At 28.4% G+C, this 20,435-nt stretch overlaps 1 protein-coding gene across 1 annotated transcript; it reads left to right on the forward strand.

Annotated features, from left to right (window-relative positions):
- Nucleotides 1-15,894: 15,894 nt before the first annotated feature.
- LOC118041747 (uncharacterized) lies at nt 15,895-18,177 on the forward strand. Its single transcript, XM_035049233.1, has 4 exons — nt 15,895-16,812; nt 17,035-17,154; nt 17,441-17,582; nt 17,657-18,177. The coding sequence occupies exons 1-4, from the start codon at nt 16,079-16,081 to the stop codon at nt 17,849-17,851; spliced, it is 1,191 nt and encodes a 396-aa protein (XP_034905124.1). The 5' UTR covers nt 15,895-16,078; the 3' UTR covers nt 17,852-18,177.
- The last annotated feature ends 2,258 nt before the right edge of the window (nt 18,178-20,435 follow it).

Raw genomic sequence — 20,435 nt, forward strand, 5'->3', positions numbered from 1 at the left:
CCTCCATGGCTGTCTTTTCTTGAATATCTCTGTCCCCCCGCCCTCCAAATCCCACACCTCACCGCGGATGGATCCAATCGGAAAAGCCCAAGTAAATGATTTCGAGTACATGTTTTGCATTCCTATATCAATTGAGTGATGCCCATCTTGTAAATCCATCAAAATGATGGTACTTGAATAAGCTAATCTTCATCATAACACTGAGCTAAATCAAAGAAAAATTTGACGTCAAAAGATAAAACTCGATGCTGTCTCTTCTCAGTCGAATGGTGGTCAAAAGACCAATTTCCCAAAACCCATTATTTCTTCTTACCAAGATCCCCTGAGCTTTTTATGAGTGTGGATTTGAAAATTTATTGACCCAGGTTCCCATCAACAGAGCAGTTTGGTTGTTTGTGGAAAATCTTTTTAATAGTTTTCTTCAATTATGATTAATAATTTGAAACCCGAGAGGATAATAATGATGAGAGATGTTTGTCCACGATGAAAGGTAAAAGTTGTATTCAGATGCAAAACATATACATGACAAGGCGAGGGTCTAGCTATGAACAGGATAGAAAGACGAGTTAGCCAAATGGAGAATATGGAGCTGGAGGAGATTTTTCTTAAGCTACTTTTGTTTGTTAGTAGTCAGGGCCGGTTGGTTTTAAGATCCACGGTGATAAAATTTGCTTATCCACGTGTCATTGTTCTACCGACTTGATCAAATTGGTGACCAAAATCCATCTAATAATGTACTGTTAGGACTAAATATTTTTTTACCGCAAGAAGTTTTGATTAAATGAAATCCACGATCTCATTCTTCAAAAAAATAAAACTTTTTAGTTAATATCATTGTGGATCTTGAAACATGTGTTGCAAGCCGGGTGAATTGTTTTTTAGCATAAAAATTTTTATACGTTATTAATGTGTGTTCAAGTAAGGAAAAAAAAAATACGTTGTGGGGTTAATCATATATGATGTGATTGATTTAATGAGTTTAAAAATTTTATTTTTTAAAAAAAATATTGAAAGATGGTAATATATTGAATCGATTCAGGTTAACTTATCAAATTTACAACTCAACTCATAAAACCATGATAATTTTATATATAATAAATTGAAACAGATCATGAAACTCAATTTCGAACCAACCAAATATCAAAAAATGAAATTGAAGAAAAACATCAATTAAAATAAAAAAACAAAAAAATAACACTAGTCAACTCATGTTAACTTTCCAAGCTCGTAACGTAAATCGTGAGATCAAGATAATTTTATAAAAAGTAAATCGAATTAAATTATAAAATTTTATTCTCAATTAATTTTGTATTGAATGATAAAATTAAAAAAAAAACACAAAAAATATTATATGGGTTAACCTACCTAACACATTAGTCGAGTATTGAGACTAGGATAATTTTATAGAAAGTAAATAAATAAAAAAATACAAATCTAAGTATTCAATTAATTTAATATTAAATGATGAAATTTTAAAAAATCAGTAAAAAATTTTTTTAAAAAAATCCAAACCAACTCAGGTTAACTCACAAAATTACAATCCAAGAATAAATTAATAAAAAATAAATTAAAATAAACTATAAAATTTAATATCCTTTAGATAGTGTTGTCAGTCTTGCCAGCCACAAATTTGTATTTGTTAAAATAAAATAATCTGGATAAAGGAGGCATTACCATATGATGCTAGAATGTAGATTGTAATGTCGCTGAAATGTGAGATATCAGCTCCCACGATGACCTCTGGAGCTTATCTCGACGAGTCCAGCCCAAACAGATGAATGCCAAGCCCACTCCTTCCACTTGTACTTGACATCTGGGCCTCTCCAGGGACAAAAGAATGATGGCGTTGCTTCTTTTATGCGTGATGTTTCCAGCGATAATCTGTTAAACATGGATTCCGAATCCAGTCAAAATCCATCCGTGCTTCGATCTATTTTTTGACTTCTGGTAACGTCTTTCCAGCTGGAATAAATAAACATAAAAGAAAAGCAGCAGATTTGAGAGGACCACAGCGAGCAGCCGAGTTAACTATCTCAGTATATTTCGGGTTAAATTAACAGTCCAGCCCATTAGTCCCTTGAATTTAAGGCGTCGAATGAATAAATCTGGGCCCATCTATTTTTCTCGGGAACAATGCCCATCTATTAATTAACCGCATGCCCCCAGGCCCCGCCCAAAGATACAGGTATGGTTACTGTGATAAATATACAAAATGATATTGGTAAGTATGATAAGTGGACATTTTTGATAAACACACTGTACCAAAATTGATATTTGCATTAGACTGTATAAAGTTATGTGAATCTCTATACATGTTATGTTGCATAGTTTTTTATATATTTATTTTTTTATCTAATAGTGCCATTGATAACTATAATAATTAATAGATATAATATTTATTGGTAAGTTTAAACAATTTAGTCTCTATAATCTTTAAAATTTAGATTTTTTACTCTTACTCGAAACAATGAATCCCGCCAATTTAACATCCAATCCCGAACACCTCTCTCTTTGTCTCCGATCTTTTTTCTCCTATTATATCCAACTTCTCTATAATTTTATCTTAGTTTTTTTATACCCATTCTTGTAATTTAAAATTATTTATTTAATTTAAATTGGTTTCAGGTTGGGTTTGAATTTGACATATCAGTATAAATACCCAAACTCGAATGACTTCTTGTCTTTAGATTTTATTTAAACTCGATTAGTCTAAAAACCTCTTATCTAATTTTGATCAGTTTGGATCGGTATCCATCAGGTTTTTGAGAACATTGCTTTAGATGGATCTAATTATTCTCAACGAGGTGATGCGGCCTTTTCATTTAAGTTGCTAATGTCATTTGATTTTGCATTCTTCTTACATATAATGAAGAATGTTATGGGAATTACTGACATGCTTTGTCAAGCATTTCAACAAAAATCTCAAGACATTTTAAATGCTATGCATTTGGTGACTAGCACAAAGACTTTAATTCAGAAGTTAAGAGACGAAGGTTGGGAAACTCTTTTAGAAAAAGTGACATCATTTTGTAAGCATCAAGACATTGAAGTTCCTGATATGGATACTTGTTTTTCTAGTGTGGGACGATCTCGTCGTAAAACAAAATCAGTAACAGTTGAGCATCATTACCGAGTTGATATATTTGCAGCTATCATTGATTAGCAATTACAAAAGCTAAATAACATATTCAATGAGCAGGCAATCAAGCTTCTTAAATTGAGCACAGCTTTAGATCCTAGAAATAGCTATAAATTATTCAATGTTGAAGATATATGCTTGCTTGTTGACAAGTTCTATCTTGAAGATTTTTCTGACCAAGAAAAAATTTATTTGAGATTTCAGTTGCAACATTATGAAGTTGATGTACCCAGTCAACCAAAGTTAAAGAATATGTCATCGATTGCAGATTTATGTCAAGGATTGGTTGAAACAGAAAAATCAACAATTTATCCACTCATTGACAGGTTGATTCGGCTTATCTTGACTCTTCCTGTTTCGACAGCAACTACTGAACGAGCTTTCTCAGCGATGAAGATTGTTAAAACAAAACTTCGCAATCGAATGGAGGATGATTTTCTTGCAAATTATTTGATTGTCCATATAGAAAAAGAAATTGCTCAAAGATTCCCAATTGATATGATAATCAATGATTTCTATTCGATGAAAGAACGACGAGCACAGTTAAAATAAATATGTAAGAATTATTATTTATTATTTTATTTCAAAGTTTATTAAACATAAATAATGTTTCGTTTTAGTTAATGCTTCTTATATATTTTGTATGTTTGTATTTAATAGGTATAAAGATTATTATATGTTTTGTAATACGTTCTTTAAATAAAACTAAATCGAGTAGTTTTTATTTTATTTTAACTTTTATATATAATAAATTAAAAATATATATTATATTTTTTGGCCCCCCCAACAGATAATCCTAGTTCCGCCCTGGTTCCACCCAACTTTTTTTTAGTTGTATTGTTAATAAAGTTAGTTTGGATAAACATAGCAAAACAATAGATATAGATCATTTCATTTTCCTAGCGTACAGAATATATATATCATAATTAATTGTGAATTTAATAATTTAGATTGGATGGGAAAAAAGAGCAGTTAGCAGTAAAGTAGAACTCTCTATCTTTCTTTCTCATTTTTTCCTTGTCGTACTTGAAAACATGTCCATCCAAACTGATTGATACTGGTTTCCATGTTTACGCCACACCACAACTTGAATTATTATTTTTTAATATGCAAAAACATTGAGTTTGTGAGATTATTTAGTATTATTATTAAATATAATTTAATGGAAGAACCTTCCTTTTTTTCTAATAAAACTCATTATATATTCTAGATTTAAAACTAAATCATATAAATATTATTTTAAAATGACTCATCTGACTTGGCGGAAAAAAAACACCACTAAAAAATTGGTAAAAACATATGGTTTTATATAAAAAATAAATTAAAATAATTTTTTTTTAATTTTAAAATAATAATATATTAGATTAGTCTAAATTTTACGCTTAACTCGTCAAATATACAATCCAAATGATGGAATAATTGGGTTTGAGAATTATATTTTTTAATAAATTATCCTTTACTTAATCACACAATAACAAAAATAAATATTTATAAAATTAAAAATTAAATATTTATTTTAAATTTTGATAACTTTTAAAACACAAGCTGAAATAATTTTTGAAAATAAATTTAAAATTTAGCAAACATTAAAAAAAGTAATGGAATTTGTTTTTTTTTTTTTAAAAGGGACCTCCCCAGTCAGGTAATGATCACGGACTCTACGAATTCTTTCTACAGAAAAATCAAATCAATTGGGGTCGTACGACTCGTACCCACACTTACTAGTACTTAATATGCCTTTTTTTTTATTGATTTAATTTCAATTTCCTAGAACCCATAACTTAAGATTGGATTATAATATATGTTGCAACAATAAATATTAAATAGTTCTATAATATACATTTACAAATAAATAAATAGAGAGGTCAGTTCAATTTAGCCTCCCCATGTTTACACCCTATCTCCTTCACCGAGGGTGATGATTGTAGAGATACGTAGAGGATAAAAATTATTTATTTATTATCTGGAAAGGAGCGAAAGAAAATAAATGTATGACGTCTTACCTTTCCTGTCTCTAGCCATCGTACTCGGTTCAGGATGTAACTTGTTTTAAGCTCCAGGTTTGGTCGGCCTCCTAGATCAGCGGGCTAACCCAATTACTAATTGCTTTAATAATAATAACAACAAGTGAAATATAATAAATATATTTAGATAATGCTTAGGGTGGTTGTTAAAAATCTCTCGCAATAAATTCACACGTTTTTTTTAAAAAAAAATTATATAAGCAATTAAAAACGTCATCTCATAAAATAACAATCATTTAACTAATGTGATTTATTTTTATCTAAATATTTTATTTTATTTCCTTTTAACACGATTGAACAAGTAAAATTTAATAAATATGTTTAGATATTACTTAACGGTTATTTTAAGGATACGCGTTAGCTTTTTCAAGATCAGTTTTATAGTAGATCTGGAGGTTTTTCTCCTTTTTTTCAAGAGAGATTTTTGAGGACAAGAAGAACGCGAGTACCATTTAAATTACACTCATTGATTAAAACTTAAGCATTATGCATAACTTAATATTTCATGAACACTTGGAGCTATAAATTAATCAATCATGTCATCAAACTATTGTTTTCTGCACAAATTAGGTATATTATTAAATTTGATTGTTAAGAATAATGTTCGAATTTTGACACTATTTGGAAACGAGATGTAAACCACGTTTCTTAAAATTTTGATTCTTTTTACTAAAAATTAATTTTTTTATGTTTGTTTTGAAATTTTTTTATACGTCAATCTTAAAAATAATTTTTAAAAATAAAAAATATCATTTTAATATATTTTAGTATGAAAAGTATTTCAAAAAACAATCTCAACAACACTTTTAAATAAACTCGACAAGTCTAAATACAGTAAAGATGCTATTTTAAAGTAATTTAATATTTTAATAGCTAATTTTTTATATATATAAAAAAACACTAAACAACACACACTTCGATGTTACTCTCTTTATATTTTTAACAGGTCTAAGAGAAGAAATTTGTTGACTTTATATTATTATTTCTTGTTGAAATTGTTAAAGAATAACATTAAATAACGCTTTGATAAATTCTATTTCAATCGAAGGAAACCTTCTTCTTAAGACTCGCAAGGTAATCAAGTGAAATGCTGTTATATCATATAAAAATGCAATACCAAATAAATTATAAATACCATAAATGATGCTGTTTTAAAGGAATTTGATTTTATTAACGGATAAAAGTAAAAATAAATAAATTAAACAAAGCATCGTTCAATGTTTCTCTTTCCGTGATTCTAACAAATTTAGAAGAAGAAATTTTTTTACTCTATGTTGTTTTTTTGCTTAAATTGTTGAAACAATACAGAGTCAGCTCGATATTGTTTTTTTGCTTAAAATGTTGAAACAATATTAGAGTCAGCTGTTGCTTTTTTGCCCAACCTCAATTACATACAGTGTCTGGTTACAAAATGAATTTATAATTTGGTTCACGGTACCCGCTAGTAAACAAGGTCTGACCACGGTTTCTGGTGAAATAACTCTCACATGCTTCTAGAAAACCACTTGTTTTGCTTTTTCTTTTTTTAACGTTAAAAAAATACTCAGACCAAAATAAATTTTGATTTTTTTTTAGTTTGCATCTGCATAAATCTACATCAATCATGCTTTTTGTTCACAGTATAAACATTTTATATTCACGGTGCAATTCATATAGTGCAATGAGTCATAAATATACATGTTTTTTCTATATTTTTTAAAGTATTTGATAAATTTTTTTTTATTATTAACATATATTTCTGGATTAGTTTGTATGTAGTTCGATTAATTTTATAGGTTTTCATAACAATCATATAAGCCTCCAATAATTCTAAAGTTAGTGAGGCTCGAACTAATAATTTTTTAAAAAAAACTTATAACATGAATATTTAAACTACATCTTAATTATTTAATAAATTTTATTTCAAACAAAGGGAAACCTTCTTCTTCTTGAGATTGGCAGATAATCAAATGAAATGCTGTCTTATATCATACTAAAATTCACATATTTTTACTTTACTGATGACAGTGGATGTGGCTTTTTGGGGGGTCTGAGATCTGGAAAACAAGAAAGAATAGCTAATTAACCAGCCACCCTCTCCATCTCCTCTTCGCAACTGTCATTCACATATTCTAAATCGATCGTTCCATAAAAACTGGGAAGCAGACTGTAGGCAGACGCAGCTTTCTCAGTTTGCATATTAGGGGGAAACATCTTCTTTCACACTTTCTTTTTATTAGCCATAGAACGAAACGACCCTTGACATGACAGCCTTCTTTCTCACCTTACCATCAACAATCAAACCCCCTATCGTCTAGTCTTCCTACACCTATAAAACCAAACCAATCTGTACACTACATCACATCTGTTTCAGTATTCATCTGAGCGCTGTCGTGGAGTATTTGATTTTATGAACTTTTATTGCATAAACACAAGATTCAAGAAAGCACACGAAATAATAGAAACGGCAGTGTAAATATTTTCTCCACCAAATCTAATGATCTTAAAGAACAGGCACATGTGTGCGTGTGTTACGAGGCATGCTTCTAGTTCTTTTGACCACAAGGAAAACAAGTTTGTATGATATATCTAATCTCTTTACCCGGAGGAATAGTTATATACGTTTTTTTTTCCACTTTAGGATATCAATTTTACGTGGTGAAAGTATCCATAAGTCAAACGTCTTCCCCAACCAAGCTTGCCAGGTTGCTGTGTGCGGATCAGATCAGACCATTGAAAGACAAGACACTTTTCATTGCACTCAATGAGTAGGCTGGAAGCAGTGTTGCTTCTATCTTTTGCTTAACCTTTTTTACCAAGGCCTCTGATGAGCATGCCTACCAGCAGGGGGTGGGATTCCATTCTAGCTAGTGTGGAGGACGAAGCAGAGAATTAGTTGGTCTACCATGAAAGAGGAATAGTCAAACCCCAATACAAAACACCAGTCTAACGGATAGCCCAATCTTGGATGGATTTATCCAGAAATATAAAAGAGATGCAACAGGTACAGAGAAAGATGGAAAAAAGAAGACTTGATTATGGTAGGGTTTTGCTGAAACTGGTTGGGGTATTGTTGCATGGCTCAAGGAGAACTTTAACAATGGAGACATGCCTCCAGGTTCATGTGTGTCAAGAAAATGGCAGTTTTTGGAAGAGAACATATGTCCTTTTTGCATCTACTACGGGATTCTCTGCGCCAACCTCGAAAATTTAAGGGGCTCATTTATGAAACTTCTGTTCCCAGTATACTGCTCCATGCCTTTCTAATCTCTAAAATGGGATCGAGTGAACTGATGATGTCACCAGTTGCTAATCATGGCACGTGATCTCTGGAACTTGTATTTGCATTTTATTTTATTTTATTTTATTTTGCTGGAAACTTTACAGTTTCATCTAGGAATGGCAATTTAGGATAAATAGGAGAATTAGCACCTAAAATTAAAAAATTAATGAATTAATATAGCAGCAAAAAGTTTTGAGTAAGGCAGCGTTTGGGAACACGGTATAAATTGCGCTCCTAACAAATTAGATTTTTTTTGTTGTTAAAATTAGGTGTGATTTGTACGTTTTGATATGCTGATATCAAAAATAATTTTTAAAAAATAAAAAAAATCATTAACATGCATTTCGATACGAAAAATTATTTAAAAAACAACTCCTACTACACTGCCAAACACGCTCTAAATAAAATAGTTTGTTCATATAATACTTTAAAAATGTGATATTTATTAAGCTTTGCATATCTGTTTCAAGATATAAAAATTATTTTTTTTAAGATCAAAAATGTTATTTATTGTCTAATTAATTTGTAATGGTTGATAAAACTAGTAAGTTGATTTAAAACATAATAAAAAAGATCTTAAAACTATTCAAAGTGAAGGGTTTTGATGAGATATTTTATATTTAAAAAATTGATAATTCACATAGCAATTCTATTATTAAAAAAAATATTTTTAAAAATTCTTGTACAAATTTAATCGCGATCTAATTATAGTATAAAAACCCATGGTCCCTTTAAATTGTTATATTTATATGGCGCGACTAAAATGTTTTTTTTTTACCTAAACCTATCTCACTGATATGTGTGTGTGTGTGTGTATTACGTCATCCACTCCTTATTTAATCTGGCAAGATCAAACTTAACTGTTTATAATGACCATCTACTATAATATAGGAGCAATAACATTGTTGAGAGAAAAATTTCATAAAATTATATATTTTTTTATATTATTGTTCTGCGTCATGTTTGAACCATGACACGTGGTGGGAAATTACATTACTTTATCAACTGTAGCGTGTGTTATTTTTATTATAGCAGGTGGTACTAATAAACCTGCACTGTTTCTTTATAGTTGTCTTTAAAATATTTTGATTTTTATAGTTATTTGGTCCTTATAATTTTTTGTTTTATACTTTAATCTACAAATTTATTTCATCATTATTAATAAAGGTTTTGGCCAATAACATTTTAATTAAAAAACAGCTTAGTCTTTATGTCATTGGCTTAGCTTTGGAAATGAAAGTTTAATGGAAGTAGTTTTTCTTTTTAAGAATGTTAAAACAAGTTAATATTTGGATTTTAAGGTACAAAAACATAAATCCTAAATTTTATTCATTAAAAAATATTATAGAAGACGACTTGTAATATGTTTAATTTGTTTATTGATGATGTATCTGCTATTGTATTTTTCCTTTTTAGGCTGGGTCCTTATGGCCTTTTTATTCATTGCTTTTATTTTTTGCATGGTAGAATAATTTTTCAAATGAAATTATTAAAATAATATTTAAAAAATTGTTTGATCATGTCATATTTTTTAAATAGTATAAGAGTTTTTTATAGTACTTTTAACAACTATTTTATGACTATTTATATATAAATATAATATATAAGAATATTAAAAAATGTATTCATGGATATTCACTCAGAAAAAATACTTATTTTTTAATTTTTGTATGATTTTAAAATTAATTATTCTTGTATTTTTTCACATGCACTTTAAAATTATTGATTCTTGTATCGCACGGATACGCTGCCTAGGATAATACAAGACCATCAAACACGGAGCTTTTTTTTATATATATAAAAAATACATGTTTATTTGTAGGTTTCAAGCTTTCCTATTAGTCCATCATATAATATTAAATTTAAAAAGAAAACGCTAAAAAAGAAGAAGTTATTGTACCCTAAAAGATATTGCTCTGTTTTTTTTGGTAACAGTGAAATAATAAAATTTTCTTTAGTTTTAAAAAATTAAACTAATTATCAAGGAGTAAATTACCTTTTCACCACTAGAAAATTATCTTCTATAAATTATACGAGGTTAGATTAATTATTTTATTTTTAATTATATAGTGAAATTATTAATTTAATCTTGGAATAGAAAAAATACAATGCCAATTATTATGGGCCATTTTGATCTTTTGAATTTTATTAAAATTTTGTCATGACTTTAATGCTCTAAAAGAAAAAAACAAAATAAATCTTTTATTTTATGTTATTTTATATTCATTATAGATTTAAATGTTAGACAATGGCATTTTGATAATTAAAATGTATTGTATATTATTATGAAAATACCTTGTTGATGCGTGTTAGACAGCTCTCGTATCATTTAGGCAACGCATGTAGAGTTGTCTAGCCACCAAATGTCACATTTGAGAGCAACATTTGAAATTTGAATGGTCTCAGACTCAGTGTCTCCGTCTTGATGGGGTAGTGCATGTTTCAAAATCCTTAGCAGTTTGGCGAAGGTGATTTTTATTTTTTGTCTTTTTCTTCTATCTCTTTGCCTAAATTCTCACGCCATCCCTTAAAAAATCTAAAACAACACTTTAATTTATTAATTATTTATACTGAGTCCCTTTTCCTCTCGTTATAAATTTTTTTACCTGCACAATTTATAAAATTGACATGCCTTTTCAACTTCACCCCCTTTTACTTTTTTTATCTTTAAAATTTAGTTTATATTCTTTTTACTTCTATTTTTCTTGTTTGAAACTATTTTTTAAATTGATTTGATTTACATTTCACACTCCCATAATTTTTTTAATTAAATTTGATCCATGTTATTCTGATTGTCATTTTTTTATGCTTTAGAAAATTTTTTACATTAATGTTTTTAAATTGGTTTACAATAAACTTTTTGATTCAATCTACATCCAGTTTTTCACATACTACAAGCTTTGAAGATTTGATTAGGTTTAAGATATTTTTCAGGGTCTGCATGTTTATTTTTTTTGTCTAAGCTAATTTTCTTCCCGTCTCATCCTTCAGTTGGAGTATTGGTTCTATTTTTTGGCTTGTTTTTTGTGAATATTTTTGTTTATCTTAAAAATAAATCAGTTATCCTGAATCTTTATTTATCGTATCCAATGATCGAATAAAAAGCCACGGTCCTTTTAAGCTCTTATACTTGTATGGTTCAAAAATGAAAAAAGAAAAAGAAAAAGATCCAGCTGTTTCACCTGATAAAGTATAAACAATGAAGTTGCTGCACATATACACGCTAGTTGTTTTCATAGTAGTTGATTTATATTATATAAAACTATAGTTTTTAATCTCAGCCCTAAGATTTTAACTGGATTATCAGATTAATTTTTATTTTAAAAAAAATTAAAATAACATTATTTTAATATAAAAATGAATGTTAATAAGTTTTGATTGGATTTTGCCTAGTTCAACCAGTTCACTAAGAACAAACTATTAAGTCATAATTTTTTTTATTTTTTTTTTAATTCAACCTAGTTTCAGCTCCAAAACTATGACATCCCTACTTAACTTATAGGGCCGAATTTCAAAATTAGATATAAAACTATTTAAAAAAACGGTTCTTTTTAGAAAAGCCACCTAAAATATCTTCAAGGATATAACTTTGATTATGAGTTATGGTCTGACAGGCACTAGTTGCAGTGCCCGGAATTTTAAGAGGTTTTTTAAGGCAGCTCATTCGAGATTTATTTATTTATTTTGCAAATAGCTGAGTAGCCTAACTTAATAAATATTTTCAAAAAAATAAATAAAGAACTGTGTTTCAAAGAAACAGTGCAATCTTTTAATAATAAATAAAACAAGTTGTGAAGGTTGGTGGTTATCACGCAACCTTCACAACTTTTTAGAATGTATTTGATATTATGATAGCTATTATAATTATAATTTTAAAAAAATTATTTTATAAAAAATTATTTTTAGTTAAAGTTAATTTGAAAAAAATAGGTGTTTGGTTAAAACTGTATGGTTGAAATTAAGGTTGAAGAAAATGTAGTTTAATGTGTTTGGTTAAAAATATTTTTGATATTAATATTATAAAGTAATTTTCAAAAATATATATTAATATTGATGGTTTTAAATTTAAATATTGTAAAATTAATTACTTCTATTACATCATTGAATAATTAATACCTTGTATAAAATATTTTTTTATTATTCCATTAAACTATTTATAATTCCATTACGTACAAAAATCATCCGATATAAGAACCACAGTTTTTATAATTTTTGGAGCGTGTAATAAAATTAGATAAAAATATTATCATATATAAAATTGATATTACTGTGCAAGTGAATTTAATTCACTCTATACTAGTTTTTCGAGAAAAAAAATATATTGTTTACATTATAGTGCAAATGAATTTAATTCACTCTAAACTATTTTTTTTAAATATTAATAAAATTAACAAACTGGAAAAAAAAAAAGTGTGAACAATGCAATGAATTGCACAGTTCATCATTTTTTAAGGTGCGCAGTACTTGAAAAGCAGGATTTCATAGCTTTTCATTTACAGCATTTAGACGCAAAACTAACATAGTACCCATGTATAATAAATCAATTTTTTTTATTATTAAATAATTATAAATTATATTTTAATTAAAATACAGCCATAGCCACAGCCGCAGCCAACGGAGTTTAGTACCTCATCTGTGCTGAAATCTGGGATAAATGAAATGTTGCGCTCCATCTAGTACATAGGTGAATGCTGCACCACACCCAGCTGCGCAATCTTTATATTTTTTTTTCGGAGTTGCGTACATAGAAACAATATAGTATTTTCAACGTTGCGTTGCTAATTACCAAGCTTGGTTCAGCTATCGGAGGCATCGCAGCTTATAGAGAAGTGCTGCTCAAATTATACTTTATATTATATGGTGATAGTGATTAGTTTTTTTAAAATGTTTTTATTTATAAATATATTAAAATATTATTTTTTTTATTTTTTTAATTTATTTTTCATACTAGCATATTAAAATAATTTAAAAATATAAAAAATAATTTTAAATAAATAAAAAATTAAAAAAATATTTTTGAAACATAAAAATAAATAGACTAGATAACATGATTATTCGAGTTGTGTTACTTAATTTTTTAATTTTTATGTTATTAGATAAATTTTAAAATTTAATTCTAATCATAATTATTTTTGTTATTTTATTTATTTTTTAATAAAAAAAATTAAAAACAAGTTAACCATAAATAAAGGCGATCTGTAGGGGATAAAAAATCAAGCCTGGTCAATGTTTTTTAAGATTATTTTAATTCTTTACACCAATATTAATTATTTTATTTTCATAAACTACAAAACTCATTTATAATCAACTCCATAATGTTGGAAACCTTTTATTTTCAAGACATGCCTTATTAACAAAAAAAGCTTTATTTAACCCTCCACTGACAACCTCAAATTTTGAATTTTTTTTATTTAAAATAATTATTTTATATATATATATATATATATATATACTATTATTGTAAAGTATTGATATCAAAATTATTTTGATTTATTTCTAAACAAAAAGTAATTTAAACCATTACCACCTCAATTTCAAACAAACCAAGTTCATAGCACTGTTTTTTTTTTTTAAAGAAAAAATAAAGGATGAGTGAATTAATGTATCCCTGGATTTATTGTATTATAGATTGAAACGTGACTATTTTTCTCCTCTTTAAAAAAATCAATTAACTCATAATTGAGGGTAATAAAATATATTTTTATAGGATTCATATCTTATTATTATACTAAAAGGGCACGAAACAATCTTTAAACATTCTGTAGCATAATGAAATAACTAACTTATTTTTAAAATCAAAATATCTAAAAACCCGTGCTTAGAGGCTTTTTCTTTGTATTAAAATATAGCTAAATGACTCAACGGCATTTTAAGTAAAAATTTATTTAATTTGCTTTCATAGACATTTTTATCTTTTCATTTTTTTTTGTTATTATTAGATCTGCCTAGACGATTAGTACCTTTAATAAACATGAATATAATTTTATTAAAAGTGGCCGACTCATTACACATGTGGATAATGGTCACATATACAATGTTGCTGGCAGCCGAACGCTACCTTCTAGGCAGGGTTCAAATCATTTTGGCTATCTGAGTTGGTGTTTTTTTTTTTTTTTAAATTATTATTTATTTTATATGAAATAATTTATAAAAATTATATATTTTTTAATTTATAAAACTATATTTTTTTCAATTTTATCCTTTTAAATTTTTTTATATGTCAAATCTATTTTATATTCTTTTGATTATTTTTTATTTGAGATAAATTTTAAATTTATTTTTTTATGATTTCATCATCATTTTGTTTTATTTGTTATCAAATTTTATCCTTATTTTGTATTGTTATTTTTTTATTTTAAAAAATTATTTAAACATTTTTTTTCTGTTTTATCCCTCAATATAAAATTGATCAAGAATTGAAATTCTTGATTGAGCTCAAATAACGGATTGTAAATTTAGAAGATCATTCCAAATTTAGAAGGTTTGCATGAATTTGCTTGTTTTTCTCTTTCCTTTTCAAAACTTATATTTTTTCAGTCTTCATTAAATATTTATATAATTGAAGATTAAATTTCATGATTATTATTATTTAATTTCTCTATGATTCTTTATTGATTTTGACAACGATATAAGTTATGTTGAGTTTTTTATTTGTTGTTCCTTTTTAAATTTAACTTTAAAAAAAGTAACTTTAGTTTTTGAATTTAATCTAATTTAAAATTATTTTTCTATATTTTAAAATCATTTTAATGTAACAATATTAAAAATAAATTTAAAAAATAAAAAATATTTTAATATATTTATAAATAAAAATACTTTAAAAAATTACATAAATCACCGTAAAAAAAAAATTATTAATGTAAGTGAATGTCTTCTCCTGGCTTGAGTTTACCTCGAAAACTTCAAATTATTTATTTATTTATTTTTATATATTAATTTCGTTTAGATTCAAATTTTATGAAAAATTAAGTTTGCAGCACGAATACTATTTATTTAGAAGTGTAAGTTATAGTTGTTTTTTTAAATTATTTTTTATATTAAAATATATTAAAAAATAAATTTTTTATTTTTTTAAAATTATTTTTAACATTAACATATTAAAATATATAAAAATAATTTAATTTTTAATAATTTTTATAAAGATACAGATACAACCACGTTATCGGTGACAATCTTTAAAGCCAAAAAAGAACCATGGGAGAGCAGATCACTGACAGCAGAAGATTCACTATACATGCATGAGAGAGAGTTTCGTTCTCATTTCACGCCGCCAAAGCTAAACTGAGTTTGTCTTTCAACTCAGGCTGCATTTAATGCAGAGATATAATAGTAGTCTCCAGTTTCAATTTTCATCATTTCATACCCTAGCAACCTACTCCCTTGCAGCACTTGTCCTATCTCTTCCACTCTGCACCGCCTGCTTCACCCACATACTAATACGTATAAATTATCTACGTATATTGTATATATACTCCACCTTGATCCTCAATTTTGTTATTTCCTTGCTTATCAATACCATCTTCAGTTATTTTTCAGTCTGGTTTGGCTCATATCCCGTCCCTGCCAATCAGCGGTCACTGATACTCCATTAATTCATACCTCTCTCTTGTTTCTGACCTATATATAATATATCTCTGGACATTTTGTTCTTAAATGGCTGTTAACGCACCAAACCCTAAACCTTTGAACCCTTCTGCTTCCCCTTACACGAGAGCCGAAGCAAGTGTGTCTTCGCCATTTCTACCACCAAACAGTGGGATGATCGTGTTACCCTCAAAACTACCCCAGCTTTCACAAGAGATTTATGGCTCCCTCCCACAACAGTTGCAATCTCAACTAGCGTGGGTGACTCGATCAGTGCCCACCATGGTTCCTGGGTTCCTCGCTAATCCCTACCTCTCCGTGCAACACCAGTTGACCCAAGCTTGGGTGTACCAAGAAGCCACTGCCTACTACAACATCTATAGGCAACCTTTCACTGTGCCCTATCCACACCTTCATTACAGTGACAGTGGAAACCAAGGAACATGCTGTACCCCCGGTGAGAATCCGAAAGAATCCGAGGCTGTCAAATTTGAGGAAAGAGTGAAATGTGAGGATTGCTATTCTGGGGTTTTGGGCAACGTGGAAAAGAGGGTTTTTGGTGGAGGTGCCAGGAGGTTTGTTGCACCTCCTCGGCTAAGGGCAAAGCGAAGAGATAGTGGGGTTTTTTTGGGGGAGAAATTATGGGTGCCTAAGACTGAATCTAAGTTGTATGGGGAGAGTAGCGGTGATGATCAGGGGTTGAGTGCTAAGGAGGAGGATGGGGTACTTTCTTGTAGCACCGATGAAGTTTTTTTAGCAGGAAAAACTACTTTAATGATCAAGAATATTCCAAATCAGCTTGGGTAGGTTAATTTTCTCATCATGACTTCCTTCGATAATTGTTTTCTTTCAATCTTCTGTTAAATTTAATTTGTCTCATGCTATATTGGGTATATGGCTGATTTTGATGTTTGTTATGGTTTTTAGAAATTACCTTATATGCGGGCACTAAATTTTTAGTGTTTATAAGATATTAAGTTAGTAGCAATAACTCTTTCTTCTTCTAATTTATGGCCATGGAGTAGAAGGCATGATTTACTGCGAATACTGGACGTGCACTGTTTGGGAGAGAATCAAAAGGCTATGCAGCGATGTGATCGTGTTAAATCAGAGTATGATTTTTTCTACTTGCCCATGGACTTTGTGTAAGTAACTTTTCCCTACCGCTTGTACATTTAAGCTTACTTGATGTTTCGCACAGATGTCTGGCCTTGCTGTTCCTCCTTTTCGTCTACAAATCGTAAATTTTGCTATACCAGCTTCGGCTTTAGCAATAGTTTTAACTGTTCAACTCTCTCTGGAACGACTTAGTGTAACAGTCTCGTTCGATTTTATGTAATTCAAGCATAATTCCTCAGTGTTGGTGTGTGAAACCAGAAACTTGCCCTGTCGAAAATGTGAACTTGAGAAATTTGATATTTTACATCATAGGAGACGAGCAAATCTGGGTTATGCGTTTGTCAACTTCACTAACGCAGCTGGAGCCTTGAGATTTTGGAAAGCTTTCAACAAGTACAAGTGGGATGTCGGTGCAAACCGCAAGACATGTGAAGTATCCTTAGCAACTATCCAGGTGAATCTGGTTTCCTAATATTTCTATACCTGGATAGAATTCGTTGACCCTCTCTAATGTTTCGTGCAATTCAGGGAAAAGATGCCCTCTGCAATCGCTACAAGAATTCTGTGTTTCCATGTCATACCAATGCCTATTTGCCTGTTGTTCTACTGCCTGCACGTGATGGGTGGAGTCAGACCGCACCTAGTATTGTCGGAAGGCGTGTAGACCCAGCTTTTCCATTGGAGAGAGGTTGTTTCAGTCGGAGGAAATCCTTGAACAAGTAAAAGAAAGTCCTTGTTTCTTCAACCTTTTAATTTCTAGGAAATACTGTTTGTTTCTCTCTGTGTTGTAGCTGAGTGATTTGGGTTTGATTTTCCTGCTCCTCTCATGGACTTGGGATTGTGGCTAGTCTATGCTAGTGGTGTCTAGTAGTGTGGTGGCGCGTTACTTCGTTTTAGCTCGCCCGTGTTTTCATTTCCCCCCTAGGGATTGCTGAAGATGGACGGTCAAAATCAATGGGTGAATTGGAAACACGGGCTTGGGATTAGGATGTGTTTGTTTCCAGAACAATCCTTTGTCATATATGTTGTATGAAGTTTGCTTGATGTTTCAGCACCTCGAGGTTTTTTAGGTCCTGTGCTTTCCTATCATAGCGTTTTAACCCTCGCGAGTTCTTTGAACTCTTGGACCGTTGACTCAACGACAATTGCAATCTGATTAGATTTTATGTTTTTTCATTTATATTTATAGTTTGTTTGGATTGTGGTTATAGTTTTTTTTAAATAATTTTTCGTGTTAAAATATATATTAATGATATTTTTAAAAAATTATTTTTGATATTAACACATTAAAATAATTTGAAAATATTAAAAATATATTAATTTAAAGTTAATAAAAAAATAAAAAATTTTAAATTTTTTTAAAAGTGTTTTTGAAATATAGAAACAAACAAAATCTTAGCTTGGTTTTGATAGTAAAAGTTGTTTTTTATTTAGTTTTTCTTGAAATATTTTTTAAAATTTTAATTTTTATGTAAGCATTTCAAAATGTAAAAAGTTTTCAAGGATAATTTTAAAATTTTTTCTCAGTTTGTCGGTGTTTTCAATAATTTTTTTTTAAGGTAGGATACGGATGGATCTGGTATGAAATGAAAATCTGAGAAAAGAAAAAAAAATTATTTTTCTGAAAAAAAAGTATTGTTTTCGTGTATGACGTATATGTTTTATAAAGAATAAAATTATGTTTTTATCATATTTTAAAAATAAAAAATGGATAAACTAAATACTAAACCGATTATTTTTTAGAATTTAAAGAAAATATAAAAAAGTTCACAATATTTTTTTTTTTGTTATTTACAGTGTAAGAATTTAGTTATACTTTAATATTTAAAGAGTATAAAATTATGTAGTAAATTATACTTTCAAGTATTTAGTTATACTTCAATAAGATAAGAGACTTTTGTATGAAGGGATATCTGTCTTGAATTGATGAGATTATTTTATAGAAGCATTACTTGGAAAAACAATTAATTAATAATGAAACTTATTTTAGATAAATTGAATTGAAGTTGGTGTGTTTTTTCGTGTTTTTATAGAAGATTTTTAAGTGGTAACTTTTGAATTTTATGATTAAATCTAATTTTTTTTTAATTTTAAAAGGGCATTAGTTATGCAACGGGATATTATATATGTTCATGATAAAAATAAATTATTTTTTATTTTATTTTTAATATTAACACATTAAAAAATCTTCAAATAAATATAAATATAAAAGATGTTAGATGTTATGATTAGCTTAGCAAGTTAGAAAAAAAAAAGAATTTAATACTCGAATGTTGTTTTTGTTTTTATTTCTTTAAATTATATTGTTTACTAATAAAAATTGTGGATCTCATGATGTAACTTTGGTTTGAAATGAGAGGTATCTTTTTTTCTACCTTAATAAAACATTACTAAGCTTAGGTCATGTTTATTTTTTTAAAAAGTAGATTTTAGTAAATTGTTTGTCAATAAAAAAATTGGTTGGTTGAAAATATTTTTTAATAATTTTTTTTTATTTTTTCAGAATTTATTTTTTTTAAAAAATATTTTTTAACAAATAAACGAGGTCTTGATAAAAAAAGCAGTTGTATTTTACAGTGAATATCCAATCGCCAGAGAGTGGTTTGGAAAAATCTAAAATGAAATGATAGTTGCGCAAAGGTTGCGTCATCAAAGTTGAGAGAGGAGAGTAAAGGTGTGAATTCCAAACGAGAGAATCTGTTCGAGGCAAAAAAATCAGTGACAAGAAAATTTTCTCCGAGCGTACTGTGAACTTGTCTGTCAAGCTCAGGTTTGGGTTTAGCAACATCGTTGATGAGTTTTAAAATGCAAGTAAGGTTAAAATCCAACCATGATGTTTAGAAATAAAATTAATGTATTGAATAATTGATTGTTTTTTTCAATTTTAAAAAAATAATTTATTTTTAATAGTCATTGTATATGGTCATGGTTATTTAATATGAAGAATTGTATTAATTCTTATCAATTTAAAAGAATTGGTAAGTGATAGCAGGGTGGTGTCTTATAAATCAGGTGACCAGTAAGTGTGATGATAATAGGTGTAATATTTGTGATGATAACAAGTATTGTCTGGTAAGTTAGGTAATGATATTTAATATCTATAAAAAATCTTCTTTCATGATACAGAAACTCTCAATAATAAAGTCAGTAGTTTGATAAAAAGAATGTAATGATATTTTAAAAAATATATATTCTAAAAAAAAATAATTTAAAATTGTAAATATTTTCCCGGAATGCTATATAGAGTATACATACCCCTTATATCTTGTTTTTTGGCTCGAGGGAGAGGGCTTAAAGGTTTTCACCT

The sequence above is a fragment of the Populus alba genome, chromosome 14 (assembly GCF_005239225.2).
Source record: "Populus alba chromosome 14, ASM523922v2, whole genome shotgun sequence".
Lineage (NCBI taxonomy): Eukaryota > Viridiplantae > Streptophyta > Magnoliopsida > Malpighiales > Salicaceae > Populus > Populus alba.